This window comes from Camelus ferus, chromosome 7, assembly GCF_009834535.1.
Source record: "Camelus ferus isolate YT-003-E chromosome 7, BCGSAC_Cfer_1.0, whole genome shotgun sequence".
Lineage (NCBI taxonomy): Eukaryota > Metazoa > Chordata > Mammalia > Artiodactyla > Camelidae > Camelus > Camelus ferus.
Genome location: NC_045702.1, coordinates 5976391 through 5990250, shown reverse-complemented (window position 1 = coordinate 5990250; position 13860 = coordinate 5976391). Strand labels below are relative to the sequence as shown.

At 54.3% G+C, this 13860-nt stretch overlaps 2 protein-coding genes across 3 annotated transcripts in view; both read left to right on the top strand.

The window, feature by feature from the left end:
• The window catches only part of ZNF862 (zinc finger protein 862), a 28835-nt gene extending 24778 nt beyond the window's left edge, over nt 1–4057 (top strand). Inside the window, exon 8 of one of the 2 annotated variants that reach the window (XM_032483195.1) lies at nt 952–4057. In XM_032483195.1, the coding sequence (XP_032339086.1) occupies nt 952–1127 (176 nt within the window). In that variant the 3' untranslated portion in view covers nt 1128–4057. Of the gene's footprint in view, nt 1–948 lie in introns of both variants that reach the window. The other variant, XM_032483194.1, reaches the window with a different exon arrangement.
• Nucleotides 4058–4155: 98 nt separating this feature from the next.
• Nucleotides 4156–10411, top strand: ATP6V0E2 (ATPase H+ transporting V0 subunit e2). Its single transcript, XM_006174261.3, has 4 exons — nt 4156–4413; nt 5849–5896; nt 8105–8219; nt 8640–10411. Exons 1-3 carry the CDS (start codon nt 4310–4312, stop codon nt 8196–8198), a joined length of 246 nt encoding a protein of 81 aa, XP_006174323.1. The 5' UTR covers nt 4156–4309; the 3' UTR covers nt 8199–8219; nt 8640–10411.
• The last annotated feature ends 3449 nt before the right edge of the window (nt 10412–13860 follow it).

The following is a 13860-nucleotide window of genomic DNA, read 5'->3' as shown; positions in this document are numbered from 1 at the left end:
TGAAGAGGAAGCAATATTATACTGGAGGGCAAGTCACTGAACGTCTTAAGCAAGAAAGGTTCCTCTTTTCAAGCAGTCACTGAACACCAAAGAAAATCAAAGAGCGTCTCCAGGCTATTCCTGTCTTACTGAACAGTGACCGAGCCAGGACTTTTCTCTCTGGATGTCTTCTGATAGCTGTTCCTATTGCTCTGCTCTCATTTTCCCTCGGAGTCTGTGGTCGTCAGCAGTGGACTGGCCTCAGGGTTGACAGAGGCTCTGTAGGAAGTAGGCTGGCCCCGGACCTGCTGCTGAGCGGTGGGTGGAGGGGGGTCCGTAGAAGTGGAGAGAAGAAGGGAGGGTGATTCCAAGACAAGGCTCCTTCACCCGTCCATTTGCTGAGTGAGTTGCTTTCTGTGCCCAGCCCATGGGGATGAAGGAGAAGATGCCACCGGGCGGGTCCTTTGGCGGGTTGTAATCACAGGGACAGTGGGACTAGTAAATCTGAAGCAAACAGAGAACACTACCAGATTTTAGACAATAAAGCCTTCCTTCGCAGGCAGTTTCTCATCCTCAGCTCTGTTGACATTCGGGGTCAGATAACTTCATTGTGGGGGCCCATCCTGTGCACTGCGGGAGCTTTAGCCTGGCCGTCCCTGGCCCTTCCCACTACATACTCACTGGATACCCGTAGCACCCTCCCAGTTGGAGCAAGCAAAGATGTCTCCGGACACTGCCGAATGTCCCCTGGTGGGCAGAATCACCCCCAGTGAGATCCGCTGTCCTGGGTGGAAGAGCCCGCAGAGTGGGAATAGGTCAGGCCTGCCAAGAGTAGCCGTTGTCCTGTCTCCGGCCTCTTCTGCCATGATGTTTTCACCAAACGTACCTTGGGGCACAGCTGGATGTGGGGAGTGGTTATCATCTAATCTGTTTCCTCTGTCTGATTGTGCGTTCCCTTTCCTCCTGCATGAGGGGCTGGGCTCAGGAAAGAGAAGATGGGAGCACTCTGTGTGGAGGAGGCCGTGACCCAGAAGCCGCCCATTCCGTCCTATAGGGGACCAGTGGAGATCCTGAAGGACTGCATCCTGGACCCTCCCAACAGACTCCTGGGTTCCCATCCCGGCCAAGAGGCCCCCACACTGTCCTGATCAAGAGCTCTGGTCGAAGCAGGCATCGTAGGGATCGCCTTGGAGACCCCCATGCTGCCCTGGCCCTTGTGATCACGATGACAGGCCCTCTGAGAGTCTTGGCTGCCACAGAATCTTCATTTGGTGGGGACTCTAAGCACCAGGAGGTGGGCAGTGAGAAGATAGTTAAGCCCACATCTCAGAGAGGCAGGAGGCATGCAGCCTGTTCGCCAAGGCCCTTCCCTTAGCAGAGCTGCAACCTCACAGCACTTAATACGCAGAAAGGTTCTTATCTCAAGCTCATTTTTAAGGTGCTTCAGGAAATAATCCCATCATGGAAGATTTTGCCCCATGTTCTGGTGGCCAGAGGACTTTTCTGAGGTGGGAGAGATGGTTAGGGGCAGGGCTTAAGCCCCTAGATAGTTAGGGAGCGTTCCAGGAGGCCGCTCGCCGCCCCAGAGGCATGGAGAAGGCATGTGGTAAGGGATAGAGGATGACCAGGTCCAGGGGGAGCTGGCCTGGATCTGTCACCATGGCTCCATGGCAGAAGCCAGGAAGCTTCAACTTCAAATGGGAGACATCAGAGAATTTCTCTACCTCCTCCCAGGGCCTTCCTGTAGGGTGAGGCAAGCAGAACCCCTTTGCACAGAGCACTCGAGAAAGATTATCCCCTTGCAGCTCCAGAATGGGAGGAGTGTTTCCCAGGAGGGAGCCTGCCACGTCCCTCCAGTCACAGCCTTGTAGCACGCTGAGCTCGGGTTTTGTACGGAGCAGAGCAGACAGGACAAGTGTGTACTGGGGAGGCTTGGGCTCCAGTCCCAACTCTGCTGCAGGCAGTGGTTCAACCATGATTTCTGTGCCTCCGTTTCCCTGTCCATGAAGTGGCAGCAGAGACTCCAAGTGCCCAGGCTGCTGTAGGGCTCAGGAAGGTCTCAAACACACCTCGGGCTGCAGAGGGCACTGGGCTGCCTTCAGCCCTTGTCCTTGTCCCTCGCCACCGACGTCCTTGTGGGAAGAAGTGCTCTCTAAACATGCCGTCAGCATCATGGTCTAGTTCATGCTTCCCAGGGTTGCTGTGGGGACCAGCTTGGAAGTCAGTAGAGGTGTTTGTTTAAATATGCTCCACCCAGACCTGCCTGATCGGATCCCAGGCACCAGGGCTCAGTGACTGGCTATTTTCAGCCAGGCCCCCCAGGAACTTCTTGGGCTCACTCAAGCTTGAGAATCACTACCCTGGAGGCACAGAAGGGTGTCCCACACTGTCTGGTTCCTGTTGCCCTCTCCCATTTCTCCTTCCTCCCTGAAGTAAAGCACTTTTCCCTCCAGGGAGGCTGCTTTGGGGTAGGCTCCTAGGCTGCTTACCTGGCTGGGGATGATGTAGTGTCTGGGTCCCGCCTTCCTAACCACAGGTGGGAAATGAAGTGGGGTTAGAGGGAAGGCCTTCTGTGCCGCTGCCTCCCTCTTGTGTTAGACAGGCTGGAAGTAGTGCTCTGTCCTGGCCTTGCCGTCCAGCTCCCTGCTCTACGCTGCAGGTCAACCAGTGGTCTGTCCACTTCCCATCTCTAGAAGTTGCTGAGAGCCCCTGAGATGCTGGTATCAGAGTGTCTCACTGTGGGGCAGAATCCCTGGTTCCCGGTGTTTTCTGACTCTCCCTCCCCTTCTCCCCCGGAGCACTTAGCCTTAGCGCCATTGCTTTCCTGTTTTCTTCAGCTTCAAGCCAGAATTCTGTTCTCACTTTCTGCCTTTTACCTTGTGGAACTATCTCCCTGCCAGCCCCTGGTCCTGGGGCCTGAGGGGTACCACGGGCCCTTGGAGCTGGAGCTCTGGTGGTCCATACAGCCAAGATGGAGTCCAGGCCTCTCTCCCCTATTCACATAGGTTTCTACGGGGAGTTTAGAACTCTGTACTACGCCAGGTGCTACAGGTGCAAATGGTGGGGTGGAAGAAAGAAGGACCCTTTAAAGTAGGGGTTATAACCTACACCCTATCCATAGGGATTCAAATTGAGGTGACTTTCTAGCTGGCCTCATTCCTGTGGCTTCTTCCCTCCTTTAAGAATCCTTAGATCAAGGTCACAAGCAATGCTGTGTGAGTTCTAGACACACACACACACACACACACACACACACACACACAATTCCTACCCAGGTCTAGGCATGGAGGTGGGGCCCATGTAGGGATGCACCCTGCCCCTCCACATCTGGGCCCTGAGGAAGCCTCTAATGCCAGCTTGTGAAAAAGTTGGGCCCCTTGGAGGGGGTGACTGAAAATACTATTTCATAAGGATTTGCACTACCCAGGTTTCTCCAGGGGCACAGGCATGCCCTGGATCCCCTCTGTTAGCTAATGGCAGAGAGGATGACTGATGATTTTGTGCAGGACCTCAAGGCTGAAGTGTGGTGAGACCTTTTGCCAGGGTTGGCCTCTTTGTTTTGTTTTAAGAGACTTGCTGTGTTTCAGACCCTACGGCCTGGAGAGCCTTCCTGTTTTGCCTCACAAAGAAAACAGGCTGAAGGGCACTGGGAATAGGAGCGAACTGCCTTTGGTGTCCACCCTCATCCTCTACCTGTAATCTCTAGACTGATGCCCACAGGGCCCAGCGTTCTGAATGACCAGCATTATAACTGACAGTTTGAGTTCAACAGCCAAAGACCAGGCTGGAGGGAGAGGCCTCAGCCCTGTCCTAGCCAGACATGTTTGAGTGTAGTTCTGCTCGTCCCTTTGCTTCTGGAGAAGACCAGGTTGAGTTCCTAGGGTGCTAAGTATTTAGCAGGACAGTGTGCAGATTAGCCATTCCCCTCATCCAGGTGTCTGTTAGCCAAGGTCACCCTAGGTGATGGGCCCAGGGATGTCCTCTCCTCCTCTGGTTTCAAAGATGTGCAAATGAGGTTTAAAAAACCATGTTGGATTCTCAGCCTTTTGCTATCTGAATAAAGCAGAGTTTATTTCGACACATGCCTCTGTCCTGTAAATCAGGAACTTGGAAACTGGAGGCGCTGATTGATCAAAGCTAATTATATTTGGCTCCTCTGAAAGCCCGGCCCCGCCTCTGAGTGACGGGCTGGCGCGCCTGCGCAAGTTGAGTTGGCTGAAAGCGCTCCTCTGGGAGGCCGGGTCCTGCTGCGCATGCTCGGCCTGCTTCCCTGCCCGGAGCTGCGCGCACAGGAGCACCTGCAGCTCTGACCTGCATCCCTCGCCCGGCCATGACCGCGCACTCCTTCGCCCTCCCGGTCATCATCTTCACCACGTTCTGGGGCCTCATCGGCATCGCCGGGCCCTGGTTCGTGCCGAAAGGACCTAACCGCGGGTAAGGATCGCGCGCGGCCTTGCCTCCCTGCGGACCCCTCCCCGGCCGGGCCCACCCCTTCCCCCGGGCGGCGGCGGCCCGCAGTGCAGCGAGCACTGGCCGAGGCACGCGCGGCGCCCCATTCCTCCTCCCAGGTCTGCAGTGGGCCGCGTTCAGCCGGGAGCTGGGAGCAGGCAGGCTGTCGGGGCCAAAGAGTAGAGACGGTCGTGCATTAGAAAGGTGGAGACAGCCGCGGGCACCTCCTCCCGCCAGTAAAGGTAAAGGCTATGGCTAGGCGCTGGTGCAGTTTGTCTACTCCTGCCCAGCTGTGACCTTGAGCATTTGTCACCCCTTCAAGCCTCGCTTTTGTCTTAGGTAATTGGGGGTTGTGATGATACCTGCCTTTTAAGGCTGCTGTGAAGATGACACGAAATATTGTATATAAAATTCTTAATGCATGGCACATATTATGTTAAATAATTTTTAGCCGGTATCATTGCTTTTTGAAGGTCCCCCAGCAGATTTCTGTACCTGTTGCACCATTCACCAGTTTCTGCTTTATATAATCTTCAGTTGTAAAGTGCTCTGTCTCCTGATTACAAGTTCCTTGAGGTGGAAAATTGTTTTGTTCACCACTGTATACCCAAGTGCCCAGCACAGGACAGATTCACCGTTCTTAGTTATGTTAAAAGAATGGATTCGATGCTAATTTCTCTGGCAGCAACTTCGCGTGCTTTATTTAGATCAGAGGTCATAGGGCCTGGTCTGGGTTAGGTTTAGCTTTGGCTGAAGGCTGCTTGGGCATATGGGTGTTGCCTCTGTTCTTCAAGATCTGAGGGGCTAAGGTTGCACGGCTTCACTTTGTAAACCAGTTTAGTTCCTCACCTCTCCTGCAAAACTTGGTGAGTTCTTCTGTCTAACTGAAGTCTCTCTTGCTGCATTTAAAGCCTCTGTCTCCAGTCTTTGAGTGAACTCAGTGTAGCTAGGCCCCGTTCTCATTGTAACTGCTCACTTAGTCTCAGAGATGGCTCACAGGCTCCGTGCTTCTTGCCCTGTCTTCTGTCTCCCTTCCCCTTGCCCAGTGAAATTTGAATTCCAGAGATCACTCCACGGTGGGTTGCTGCAGATGCAGCCCTGTATGGTATCTTTTCCCAACATGTCTACTCTACGATGGAGAAATAGTAGGTGATGGAGAAGGAAGACAGGTAAAGGGAAAGATTCATAATGTAACTTGGATATGGTCAAGGTTGACCTCCCCGTAAGGTGACGCTGGGAGTTTTTATTTTCCATCTTGCAATTCTCACCCCAAGTAGACCTCAGCCTCCTTGTGTTCAGGTGGCATCGGAAAGGCCAACGGAAAAAAGGCTGGCACCAGGAGCTCTTTCTCTGGCCCCGGCCAGTCCTCCTAAGGGCTCTGGTTCCACCTGCCCTGACCTGACGGCCTCTTCCATTGCAGAGTGATCATCACCATGCTGGTGGCCACCGCCGTCTGCTGTTACCTCTTGTAAGTACTGCTCTCCCCTGCTCAAAGTCAGTGGGTGCCTTTGTCCTCCCTTCTTTCCTCCTCTCCCAGCCCTGCTCTCCCCTCTGTCCTGGTCCTGACACTTTCAGGTCTTGAAAGGCCGAGTAAAACACAGAAGACGAGGTGGTGTGCAGTGGCAGAGTGATGAGCTGGAAGTCATGAACTCTGGGTTCTGGTTCCAAATGTATCACCTGACAAGCTTTGTAATGTCCAAGGCGCCAGTTTTCTCATCTGTGAAATGAGCCAGTGCTTTTTATGCCTGACTGGGCATCAGAATCACCCGGAGAGATTGTAAAACACAGCTTGCAGGGCTCCCCCTGCAGCCACTAAACCACAGTTCTCAAGATCTGCACTTGGGAATCTGTATTTTTAGTGCTTGCCCCTGGGTGATTGTGATGCAGCCAGTTTAGAACCACTGGATGAACAGAGGTCTTCAAACTTGGAAAAGGTCCCTGGGAGATAGGGAAACATTCCAAGAGATGTGAGTACGAGGACAGTGTGAGGGAATCCACTTCCAGGGTCCTCATGTCCAGATGTTCCCTTTCTAAAGCTGCCATTGTGATAGCCTGCTCCTCTTTTACAAAAAAAGACACCCTGCCATCCGTCCCCAATCCTTCTGTGTTAGGTTTCTCCATGTTAAATCATCCTGGCTGCCAAACTGAGGAATAAGTCCAAGTTCTGGCTTTGAGGGTGGCCTCTCTCCTAATCGGTTCAGCCACATTAAGCCTTTTTGGCTTCTCACCTTCCTGGGTCTCATACACTACTTTTATGTGTTAAGCTTGGCATAGTTGGTATATTCTGAATCCAGAACAATCAGGACAGGTAACATGATGAGAAGCTGATTCTTTAAAAGGTAATATTATTTTAAAAGTAACTGGAATATTTCTCAGGACTGCCAAATTTGTCAAAATACGTAGAATAAAACCCACATTTAAAAAAATTTACATGACTAATTTCAGATTTGGTACATGTTATGTAGTTAAAACCTGTTTTATCTAATTAGATTATGAACTATTTATTCCTATTAGTGAATTCTCTCTTGTTTCACTTTATATAATATTTAATATTTTCTACCTATTAATGAAAAAATAAAACTTGTAAAAAATAATGATGACTGTTAGATGTTAGCTTAAATACATAGGGACATACAGTGTTTCAGAATTCTTCCTGACAGAGAGCATCTCTACGGTCCTGTCTCTGTGTTGCTTCTTGGTTCTTCGGACCTTGGCAGAATGTCTCCATCTGACCCAAGCAGGACCTCAGAGGGGCTCAGAGACCGGGACATAGAGGATGGTGCCTGGGAACATGGGGAGGCGGAGTGTACAAACATCAAGTCAACATGTGGGAAAGGGAGACTGGGCTGCAGATTGGATGCACACAGTCAGGTGGGACCACGTCTAGAAATTACATGCTCAGAATAGTACGATGATAAGTGGGCAGTGATTTCTGACAGCTTCCTGGGCATCAGGCACGTGCCCGGCTGCTGTGGGGGATTCACGGGTGAGAAGAGCTGACCCTTCCTGCAAAACCAGACCGAGCACCGCAGTACCATCACCTAAGGCATGTAAAGTCACCCACCTCCAGAGGCCTTGGGGGCCTGCCACTGTGGCAAGCGCAGTCACAGTGATGGGGCCCAGGCCCCCCCCCGAGATGTGATGTGCAGCCTGCTGATGGGCCCTGAGAGCTCACTGGCCTGAAGGACAGTCCCTGTCCTGTCCTCAGCAGGCCTGGGAGTGGGGCTCTTGGTGTTCAGTTCCACACATCGGGGTAGTTCCTTCATCTTGCTCCTAAAAGGCAGTGGTTCTGACATGCCTGCCATCAGCCCAGCCTTGTCCTGCTCCAAGTGCAGGTTGGAGGGGCCCGGACCAGAAACGTATTAGGGCACAGCTGCGAGTTGCTCCCTAGGTGCTGCTGGAGGCTGTCTTTCCTCTTGCCTAATCCCAGGTCCAGCCTGATTCAGTGATCCTATAAATCTACAAAATATCAAGTCATACCAAGCCTAAACCCAAACCCACACGCCCCAGACAGAGCCTCCGTGCTGGCTGCAGTGTGGATGGCTCGGCGGGACCCTTCACTCTGGAAGCCAGACCCTTCGTCTGTTGGGTTGGTCACTTGACCAGCGGCCTGATGTGAGGGGTGCATGGCAGTTCCTTGCATCCAGGCTCACCCTCGCTCTGCTGTCCCTGGCAGCTGGCTCATCGCCATCCTGGCTCAGCTCAACCCCCTGTTTGGGCCCCAGCTGAAGAATGAGACCATCTGGTATGTGCGCTTCCTGTGGGAGTGACCGCTGCCGCTTCGGCCCCAGGTACCATGGGGCGGCGGGCAGGGTGGGGAAGGGCCCCAGGAGGAAGAGCCCGGGCAGGGTTGTTATAAGAGTTTGTGCTGGATTCAGGCATTCATTTATTAAGAAAAAAAAGTGCTAAGCACCTGCTCCCTCCCCACCTGGTGCTGTGCTGGGATGGATGGAAGACTGGAGTCCCTGGGGAGCACAGCTGCCCAGCCCGCTTGTGGGTTTGCAGACCACAGAGAGGCGGCCGGGAACGCAGTCTGTTGTGAGTGGGGGGAGGGCTGGGGCACCGGAGCCCTGAGACGCTACCCAGGCAGAGGGATGTTTGAGGTAAGCTGGGTGACCAACTCAGGCTCTCCATGGAGGGGTTGGGGGAGGGGTTGGGGGAGGGGGTCTCCACGGCGAGGAGGTGACTCTTTCATGTGATGTGATTTTCAGGTGTCCCAGCGCTCTGGATCACCTTGGCTCCACCGCCCCTGATGACCCTTTTGTCACCCCCACAGCTGTGTCCTGGTTCCTCTGTGCACCCTCCTTCAAGGCCTCCCTGGTTCTGGAAAGTCCCACCTTCCCAGCCAGTCTGGGCCTCAGGAAGCCCTGAGCTCAGAGTCAAGCTGGCGCAGGAGATACCCAGCCCTCTGGTGCCACTGCCCCCTCCCATGTAGATACTGCCTGGGAGCCTACCTTTTACAAAAGGGGGCGGCCCAGGGAAGGCCATGTGCCCTGTGGAGAAGGGGCATCCAGCCCAGGTGCTCTGAGCCTGGGATGGGCCAGGCCGGAGAGGAAGCCCTGGGTGAGGAGTCAGGGGACCAGTTATGTCAGCCTGGCCACCATCCTGCTGTGTGACCCCAGGAAGCATCTGCCCGCGTGGGCCTCCTCACCCATGAGCTGGAGGGGCTCGATCGGGGTGTGTCAAAGGCCTTTATTGGAGTTCTTTAATTTTCTGACACATGTAGATGTGAAGTGTGTGAAAATGTTGAAATAATGGAAAAACATTCGCACACAAAAAAGCAACATAGTCTCTTGGGTCAGGATTGAAACCTGTATGTTTAGCATCTTTTATAGTTACAGTCACTTAAATTGGCTTGCTCAGAAAGTGGTATATCCTCAGAGTATTCTGTTCCGCCTTCCCTACCTGGGCCTCCTCGTCTGTGGACAAGCTGTCTCCCCGCCCAGAGGCTTCGTCTGAGCACTGCGTGAGCCGGGAGAAAGGGAAGGCAGCTCCTGCCCCAGGCCTGGCCTCTCCCTCATTTGGCTGCAGTGGGGGTAGATTCAGAGCCCCTCACGGCAGCACATACGTCACCTGGAGCTAGAGAGGGTGGGGAGACAGGTATAGGTGAGCTGTGGGTGGCACCGTGGGCCCCTGGGCCCACCCTGGCTCCTGAGGCCAGCACCAGACCTATCCTGCGGAGTGGCCGGGCTCTGTGCTGGGATGCTGAGGGGTGGAGGAGCACCTGCCTGGCGAGGGCGTCAGACCAGAGCAAACCTAGGACCCCTAGCTCATGGCCTCACTTCTCCCAGGAGAGGTGGAGCTGAGATCTCAGACACTTGCCTGCAGTCCCAGAGCTAACTGGAGTCCCCTGACTCTACTCTGCCGCCTTTCCTCCCAGGGGGAAGGAGCCAGTATCTGTATATATTGACTGTTTATTAGACTGGCATTCTATTTGGTGGGTGTCATTTTTGGGAACAGTGGTAGAAGGTGACACATCTCACCTGGATTTCTTGGCTCTGGGCTTGGCCTGTTGCTCAGATTGGGGCCTCCCTTTGACATCCCACCCAACCCCTTTCAAACTCCCTTCCTGTGCTGACCTCTGTGGGCCTCCTGGAGTGGGGGGTGTCGAGTCTGGATTGTACTGGAAACCTGACCCGTGTCTAGTGACTCACGCGTGGTGGGGGAATTACTGTTTGTTTGGTGGCAGAGTCCTGGCTGAGGCTGCTCTTCCTCTGCCCACCCGCTTCCCATTCCCTCAGTGTGTGGATCTGGGGGACAGGAAAGGGGACTGGCAGCTGCTTGGAGCTGCAGCTCTGGGACGTGGATACTGAGAACTGCATTTTCCTGAGACCAGAGGAGACTGGATGCTGCCCAGAACTAGGCCTGGCAGGAGGAGGAAGACAGAGGACTCATTCAAATGGAAACTTGACCACCATTGTCCGTGTCCCGGATTACAGAGCATGTGGTTCCTGGGGCTCTGCAATAAAGCAGGTCCCCAACATTCCGGAGTGTGGTCTGCCTCATTCCTAAATACCCAAGGGCTCTGCGCTGGGCTTGAGTGAGGATCAGCTTCCAGGCAGAGTGAGGAGAGGGAGCTGGCACTCTGAGGCCAGAGAGTGTAGCTCATGGGAGGCGCTACAGAGTGTGGGGGTAGGAGTTGCACAGGGGAGGAACCGGGAGAAATGAGGAAGGACCACTGAGGGCCTGAACACTGAGGAGTCTGGGTTGATCCAAGGGAATGTGGAGCCACAAAAGGTTCGGAAGCAGGGTTGTCACATGACCCCACTTGGTTTCTAGGATCTCCACAGGGTGCGTGATGGGAGGCAGCCTGTTACCAGGGCTCCGGATGGGAGTGGTGGTGAAGATGGGCATGCATGGGCAGACTGAAGGTCTGGTTAGGAGCTGAAGGTGAGTAGGGAGTAGGTGGTGGGGAGAGAGAGGCGGCAAGGTGGACCCTGTGATGAGCAGTGGGCTAAAAGAGTGCCCAGTACCTGGCACCTGGACCCTCTCAGTGACAGGCTGTGAAGGAGGAGCAGGCTGGAGGGCGGTGATGACCTGGGGTCTCCTTTGTGTCCTGGTAAGCTGGGTGTGTCTGGGGCATCCACGCTTGGTGAGTTGGAAACACGAGTTTAAAGGTCAAGAGGAAGATGTAGCCTGCAGAGGTGGGATGTGTGTGTCTGTCCCTGAGTTCTCGTGGAACCACGACCGGGCAGCCTGTTCCCGGGGCCCTGGGGAGCACCCTGGGTCTGGTGTCCCGTCCCCTTCCCAGCATGGTGACTACCCACCCCTTCCTCTCTCGCTGCCTGTGCAGCCATTCAGGGTGAGAGGAGAGGCCGGGAGCTTGGGATGCTCCCCCCAGGGTCTGGGCCCGCCTGCTTTGTGAAGTTGGGGTTCCTCTCAAAGCTTTCATCCCACCTGCAGGACAGGGACTGCGGGGAGAGAAGGTTTTGTCAGAAATGAACACAGCCAGACGTGAGTCAAAGCCATGAAGTAGGTTTTATTCTGTAACCACTGACAGTAGGGAAATGTGAGCTCTGTAGTGCCTGTGCCTATGTGAGGTGACTGGGCACTTTAACAGGAGAACAAGGGAGGGTGGGGTGGGGTGAGCGGGGCCTGAGTAGAGTCAGGAAAGTGAAAAGTCACAGAGGATTGGGGGCTGTAAGTGCATCCAGGCACAGAGACTGGGGACAGAGGCCCGAGTCATCCCGACTTCACCTCCGAGGAGCAGTCCTGGAGAGGCACTCCTGGGTGGCAGGAGATCCATACATGGATGTCCCAGAGGCACAGAAGAAGTGTTCACAGTGGTAAATGCTCTAAGAAAGGTCAGGTATTGGCTAGACAGTCGGTTCTCACAGCCCAGAGTTTGGTCAGACAGGAACTCGATGGGGCCGGCTTGCCCAGGGATGCAGCCTTATGCGGCCAGAAGCCATGCCAGGTTGGGCGAGTCTTAGTTCAGGGTGTGGACCGACTTGTGCCGAGAGTTCTTTTGTAGTTTGTTTCAAGCAAGAAGCGCCCCTTCCCCTGCCAAGTGGGAAGCACATCTGTAAATGTCGGCCTCTGACGCAGACGCTCCCAGCACCTACAGGAAGCAAAAGATCCCTAAAGATGGGCAGTGGCCCAGGGTGGGTACCCCTGCACCACCCCTAATGGCAGAGCAGGAAGCAGCCTGGGAGACCACCCTGGGCCCGACAAGCCCCAGAGAAGACAAAGGCCGGCGAGATTAGCTAAGCTGCACACACACAGAGCGGCCGACAGAGGGCAGTGCTGCACAAGGGATGGAGACCTCCAGACAGAACTGGTTGGGCGGTCCCTGGGGCCACGCGCTCTCACACTGACTAAAAGCCCTTGAATGATAATGGAACCACAACAGCTAGGTGCCAGGCACTGCTCGGGGAACCCAAAAGGCAAAGAACTAAGGGGACTTGCTAGCTGGATGCTGCACCGATGCCCGGCTTCCCAACAATCCTCTGTGACTTTTCCCACCTCAGCATCCTGCCATCTGGCACATTCCAAGCCATAGCAGGGACGCCCATCAGCCCAGATTCTCAATGGAAAGAAGGAAATAATACAGAAGGTGGCTGTTACTGCATCCACAGGGTCACCCCTCCCTGATGAAGCCCCTAAACCAAGGCCCTTGGAGAATTTGGGATTTTTGAACAAAAGTGGGATCATTGATAATATTGGGAATTTGAGGAGTAGAGGTGAAATCAAGTGGGGGTAGTTGGCGTTGCTTCTGAGAATCTCCAAGTTCGAGTGCTGTAAGTGACCTTTGTTTATAAACCTTGGGGTTTCCGGGAATGAAGTCAGTTGGCAGCCACCACAGTTTGCTTGACTTGTAACACCAGAAGGTTGAGGGCAGGGGACCAAAGTCTACGCTAACTCAGCCCATGCTCCGTGTAATGAACTTGCTTGAGAACCGCTCAGAACAAACCAACCCACAGAATGCTGGAACCGAAGCCAGGTCTACAAGGACAGACTCCCAGGGATGGAGTGAGGATCCCAGACTTTGAACAAGTGCTCTGGGTTGTTCTTAGGCAGGCCCACTCAGGTCTAGGGAGCAGCGTTGTGGAATCATGCAACAGCATTTGTCAGGGTGGAACGTGGCCCACCTCTACTAGAATTGCCTGGAAATCTTGAAAATGCAGATTCCGGGGTCCCACTTCCAAACCCCACTGGATTAGAATGTCACAGACAGGAGTCAAGACTCTGCATTTTAAACAATGCTAGCTGAAACCCCCAAAGACAGGGGTTCCCCTACCTCGGCACTACTGGAGTTTGGGCTGGATAATTCTTTGTTGGGGGCGGGAGGGGGGGTGCTGTCCTGTGCCTTGTAGGAATGTTAGCAGCCCCCTGACCTCTACCTAGCGGACGCCGGTGAAATTGTTCTCCCTGCTCCTGGTTGTGATCACCTTACATGTCTCCAGCCTTTGTGAAATGTTCCCTGGGGGGCCAAGTCCCTTCCCCCCTCCACGAGTAGGGAATCACGACTCTAGTATCTCGACCCCTCAGGTGACTGATAAGATTTCATCAGTTATCCACCCAGAGCCCCTGTGAAAAGATTGGGAAACCTCTACGGAAGGTGGTATCCGGAGCACCAGGGTGTCCCACGAGCATTTCCCCGCAGAACCTGGAGCTCCTGATCTGGAAACCACGCCCTGGGGAGAAGGAAGACCCAAGCTTTAGGGGATTATCGGGTGTCTGAGCGGATTCCAATCCCAGCGCATGCGGTGCAGCAGTGAGACGGTGCCTCAGTCGGAGGCCAGGTGAGGGCGCGGGCGTCGCGGAACCTTAGCTCACCCAGCGGGCATCTTGCCCTGAAAAGGGCTGGGATGGATATTCTCAGAAAGCCACAGAACCCCCACCTCAGCTCCTTCACCTCAGGAGGAAGGGCCGTGATGACAGCAAGGCTTTTCCGCGCTACTGCGAAGGTCAGCCTTCTGTCTCCTGACA

What these genes read in the sequence shown, in the direction of transcription:
- ATP6V0E2 (XM_006174261.3), top strand. Translation starts at nt 4,310, where the DNA reads ATGACCGCGCACTCCTTCGCCCTCCCGGTCATCATCTTCACCACGTTC. An exon ending in CCGAAAGGACCTAACCGCGG is followed by an intron (nt 4,414 to 5,848) that starts GTAAGGATCGCG and finishes CTTCCATTGCAG; the next exon opens with AGTGATCATCACCATGCTGG. An exon ending in GCCGTCTGCTGTTACCTCTT is followed by an intron (nt 5,897 to 8,104) that starts GTAAGTACTGCT and finishes TGTCCCTGGCAG; the next exon opens with CTGGCTCATCGCCATCCTGG.